The following is a 5,320-nucleotide window of genomic DNA, read 5'->3' as shown; positions in this document are numbered from 1 at the left end:
CGGTTCAACAGTATTTGCCTTAAATTATTGTCTGCGGTGATATGATATTTCACATGTGCACAGTGCTTTATTTCTTTAAATTGTTGTCAGATTTTCACCTTTTCCTGCTGTTCCTGTTGATTCATACATTAAATAGTGATTCAATAATGCATCTACAATAATCTGCACAGCGAGGTGTATGTCTATATATACAATATATAGTGCGATAAAAACACCACATTGAAGCTTTCATTGTTAATTCAGATCTCATTTTACTCAGTTTTTGAAGCTGCCAGTAAAAGCGAAATCTCGCTACCTTTTTCCGGTGAGTAAAACTGAATGCCTATATTTGTATTCAATGATGTGTTGTTATTCGCTTCGTAATAATCTGATGTTTGAGATCTGTAGTGATGATTTATGTTTGTTAATGCAGTTATCACTTGGTTAAGTTGCTTTCTATGTTATGTTACTTTCAATTTTGTAGGTGTTGAACATATTTAATGGTTCAATCTTGTTCTGGAAAAGTTTCTTTTATTTGATTGAAATGGTTTTATAAGGAGATTTAACTGTAGGGATGTGGATGTTAACAATGGCGTGTGTTGACTGCAGTGTTTGCTGCTACTTGATTTGTTGTAGATTTGTATAGATGATGGTGTTTTGTGGTCTTAGTTACTGGACGCCTTGTTTAAAAATGGAATTCTTGTGGATTATATTTTTGTCAAATGCAAGCTTTTGGTGCTTAAAACAGCAAACTTCTTCTTCCTTTGGTTTGATGGTGGTGTTGCAATGAGGTTTGAGCAATGTTGTCTAGACACTACTTTAATTCAGCGGTTTCGATGAAAATTAAGGGATTTTCTTGGAAATGCTTATCAGTTTGAGTTCGGTTTGTGCCACTTTGAGGTTTTTGCTCATACTTCTTGTATTTGTCTAACTACATAAAGAGTAGAATTTATGATAGTAGAGGTTTGTTCTGGAAAAGTTTCTTTTATTTGATTGAAATGGTTTTATAAGGAGATTTAACTGTAGGGAAGTGGATTTTAACAATGGTGTGTGTTGACTGTAGTGTTTGCTGCTTCTGGATTTGTTGTAGATTTGTATGGATGATAGTGTTTTGTGGTCTTAGTTACTTGACGCCTTGTTCAAAAAGGGAATTCTTGATGAATTATATTTTTGTCAAATTTTCTTTTGGTACTTAAAACAGCAAACTTCTTTTTCATTTGGTTTGATGGTTGTGTTGCAGTGAGGTTTGAGCAATGTTGTCTAGACACTACTTTAATTCAGTGGTTTAGGTGAAAATTGGATTTTTTTTTGGAAATGCTTATCAGTTTGGTTCGGCTTTAATTGGATCCATACTCTGGAAAAGGGTAAAAAATGATGGTGCGTGCTTTTATGCAATTTAGCGTGCATTTTGGGAAACAATGTGGGGATCATAGTGCTGATGTTGTAAGTAATTATAATTTTTTTTGGAAAAATATTAATGGAATACATAAGAAACTAGAGCTAAACCAAATCAATGAATATGGTATCATTAGAGCTAAACGTTGCTGTTTGACTTTGACGAGGTTATAGCTTATAGCATCCTTAGCCCAACGAAACTTCTCATATAAAAAATGAAATGAGAGCAAGTTGAGTAATAAACGATAATTTGTGTTGAAATTCAGATGGCTTGTCGCACTTTGCTTCACTTTCATCTCATTGAATTTTTATTTTTAAGTCTTCCATATATTATTATTTTTTATTATACAAATTATATTATATATATAGATATTAAATAAAATAAAAAAATTCAATTAACGAATCTGACCATTTAAATAATCAGTATAAATAATTATAAATGATTTAATGCATGTTTCAGTATAATTATTATCAAATTTATCAAGAAAATGAATACAGAATTATTGTAACACTCGCATAAATAATGATTCAATTATCAATTATTGACAAATGAAGTTTGTTTTCATTCATTCCCCAAAAAACATTACTGAACTACTACATGGAAAAACTAAAAATAATTTCATCTTTTATAATGGTGTTAACCAGATTATTATTTGAAAAAATTCAAGCAATCATCTCGTGGTACCATATGGTTTTATGTTCTAGTAACTCATTAGCGAGATGATTATTGTTTGTTTATAATTCCAACCTTCTGTGATGTGCGGCAGTATTTTTTCTTAAAAATATGTAAACGATTGTAATTAATTGTTACGAAACTTTGATATATAAGACAACCCACAAAGATGCAACACCCAAATGACGCTGGTTCCTCCCACTCATCTCGATACGATAAAGTATTGTGGACCACGGAAATGGAACGCGTGTTCATTGAGATAATGCATGAGGAGTTCATCACACACCGACTCCAATCATCCACATTTCCACCGTCAGTCTGGGCTCGTGTAACTGAGCGAATGAACTCGGTTATGAGTCAGGGTTGTCTTCTTACGACGGTACAGCTTAAGGGCAAACTTAACAGGCTACGTCGTGCTTGGCGTTTGTTAAACGAAATATTGAATAGGGGGACTGGGTGGGGATGGGATTCAGAAAGGAATACCATAACAGACGATGCAGGACGCTTGGAGGAGCTGTATCGGGTAAAAATCTACTCCTGCTGCCTTCTTGATTGCAGTGTCCTTACAGATATGCAAACTAATTACATATCTTGACACTATAAATAAATGCAGGAAAATCCTGAATATAAAAAAATAGTTGAGCATGGGCTTCAACGCTTTGACCTATGTACTGAAATGTTCTCACGAAACACCGCAACTGGTGGGCTCGCGCGTTCGTCATCACAACAACGTCGGACAATCCACAGCACCAACCACATAGACGATGAACAGATGGATGGCACACATTCGGGCAGCCGTCGTTCACGAGATGAGTACAAAGATACAGCATTCTCTCAATCTATTCCCATGACGTCCCCAGACGAATACTTTTCTTCCCCGGGACCATCGCATGCTTCCGCTGGTCCATCTGGCAGCGGGCGTCGATTCCGACGAGTAGCTAGTGAGTTGCAAGCTAAGAAGTGTGAGACGATGGATAAGTTGAATGAATCACTTCAAGGGAAGATTGACCGAACCGGGCCCAAAGCTACTGAATCAATTGAGCGGTGCGTAGACGAGTTGACAAAGTTTAATGATTTGCCAGATATCATCTTCACCACCGCATTGGAGCGTTTTCACAGTCACAGCACGCACACGATCTTCTTACGTATTAATGATGAGAATAAAATCTGATGGTTGTACTCTTTGGGCAAGTGACTGTATTGCTTGATTGTTAGAAAATTGGAATGTTACTGATTTTATTATGTCTATTCGTGCATGTATGTATTACCGATTTAATCATATTGCACTCAATCCAAGTACCCATGCTCGTTAAGTATTTTCATGTCCCCAGCCAACAGACATCTAATGCATGTAACTTACACACTAATTTATCTTGTTTATGTTTAGCAATACATCAACGATCGGATATATGGCAAGCTCGGGAGTTGGTGGAGGTCTAGATTCGAACTCCGCAAGCGAGAGTCCGGGGACCCCAGGGACTCCAGGAAGTAACGAATCTAATATTCCAGAGGAATTTTACGCATTCAGAGATTTAATATGCCCAGAGTTATTTAGGGAAAATGTGCCAAGTAACACATCTTCACTACAAGGAGCAGGATGGGTTGCAGAGATTATGACGACCCCACACCAGGGAAGGGTTTTTGACAATATTCGCATGACCAAGCCATGCTTTTATGCTTTGGTTGATGCATTGACTAGTAGAGGTTTATTGCCTCATGGTCAGACGTCCAGAGTTACCTCAATTGAGGAGGTTGCACTTTCATGCAAACGGTTGGCATGCATAAAAGGCACCGCGACAATATGGAGCGATTTCAACACTCATTGGAGACTATTAATCGTAGATTCCACCGAGTGCTTTCTGCCTTGTGCGCTATGGCGCCAGAACTAATAACACATCCGAATTTTACAAACACACATCCGAGAGTGGCAAATAACCTAGAATTCTACCCATACTTCAAGGTACGTACCACATCTATCATTATCGTAATATTTCATGCATGCAGCTATACATAATTGTTGAAATTCTTGTAGGATTGCGTTGGAGCGATGGACGGAACGTTGGTACCTGCATGGGTCCCCCAAGTTGACCAAAATCGATACAGGTCGCGGAAAGGCCGCCTAGCACAGAATGTACTAGCAATATGTGATTTCGACATGAATTTCACTTATGTGCATGCTGGGTGGGAAGGAAGTGCGGCCGATGCCCGTGTCCTGGACCATGCAGTTTCACAGGATCGAAATTTTCCTTTCCCTCCAATCGGTGAGCATTGTAATATATAAATTAGATTCCACCAACCTCTAGTTTAAGGACCAATTACGTGGCACTAGCGGTTCTCTTTATGATGATACCTTGTGACAATGCAGGTAAGTATTATTTGGTAGACGCGGGTTTCGCAAACTACCAATGTTTCCTGGCTCCTTATCGAGGAACAAGGTATCACCTACCTGAGTGGAGGGGACAAGGTCGTCGATATCATACCCCACAGGACATGTTTAACCATGCACATTCAAGGTTGAGAAACGTAATTGAACGATGCTTCGGTGTACTGAAAAAACGTTTTCCAATACTACAGTGGGGGATGCCGAGCTACCTTCAGAACCACCAGGTCGATATAGTTATTGCCTGTTGCGCCCTTCATAACTTCATCCGTAAGTTCAGCAACGATGACATCATATTCAACGAACCAGATGAAGATATTCAGACTGACATGGATTCATTCTACCATAGGGGACATCCAACCACTTACGAGATAGAAGCCCAGCGCAACCTTCGAGATAGCATAGCGATGCAAATGTGGGCAGCCAACCATCGAAACTAGCAATGAACGTAGTGGACAGTGTTGATTCATATGTGAACTATTCAAACTACTTTCCTATTGTAACTTTGTCTTGTTTGTGTTACGCTATAATATCATTTAGTATTATTTGCATGAAAAATTATAGATGTGCTTGATTGTTCACATTTGTGAAACTGTTTAGATAGTAGTTTTAAACAAATTGACAGTTTTGTACATTTATCAACTGCACACGTGCTGCGAATTTGCACAATAATTATTTTGCTGACCGTAATTCTTTGCAGCCATGGCATACCGCAGATATCTGGAGAGTGCTGGATTTCCATAGGACGACCACTAGAGTTTAAATATTGAGCAGCGCTTCATGTGGATGATACTTGACGACAACACTCGGGCGCCTATGAGAGACGATGCACTTGCGGAGGCGCAGATAGGTCACTGGGCACGTGAATTACGTAGACATTTTGGATATCCTTA

The 5,320-nt window shown here is 38.5% G+C and overlaps 1 protein-coding gene across 1 annotated transcript; it reads left to right on the top strand.

Annotated features, from left to right (window-relative positions):
- Window positions 2,286–3,218, top strand: LOC105177073. Its single transcript, XM_011100095.1, has 2 exons — window positions 2,286–2,570; window positions 2,661–3,218. Exons 1-2 carry the CDS (start codon window positions 2,286–2,288, stop codon window positions 3,216–3,218), a joined length of 843 nt encoding a protein of 280 aa, XP_011098397.1.

This window comes from Sesamum indicum, linkage group LG14, assembly GCF_000512975.1.
Source record: "Sesamum indicum cultivar Zhongzhi No. 13 linkage group LG14, S_indicum_v1.0, whole genome shotgun sequence".
In the NCBI taxonomy this organism is placed as follows: domain Eukaryota; kingdom Viridiplantae; phylum Streptophyta; class Magnoliopsida; order Lamiales; family Pedaliaceae; genus Sesamum; species Sesamum indicum.
Note: the sequence above shows the minus strand (reverse complement) of the source record. Positions and strands in the feature narration are given on the sequence as shown.

Coding starts and splice junctions, on each gene's coding strand:
- LOC105177073 (XM_011100095.1), top strand. CDS start 2,286: ATGGAACGCGTGTTCATTGAGATAATGCATGAGGAGTTCATCACACAC. Junction 2,571..2,660: donor GCTTGGAGGAGCTGTATCGG/GTAAAAATCTAC, acceptor AAATAAATGCAG/GAAAATCCTGAATATAAAAA.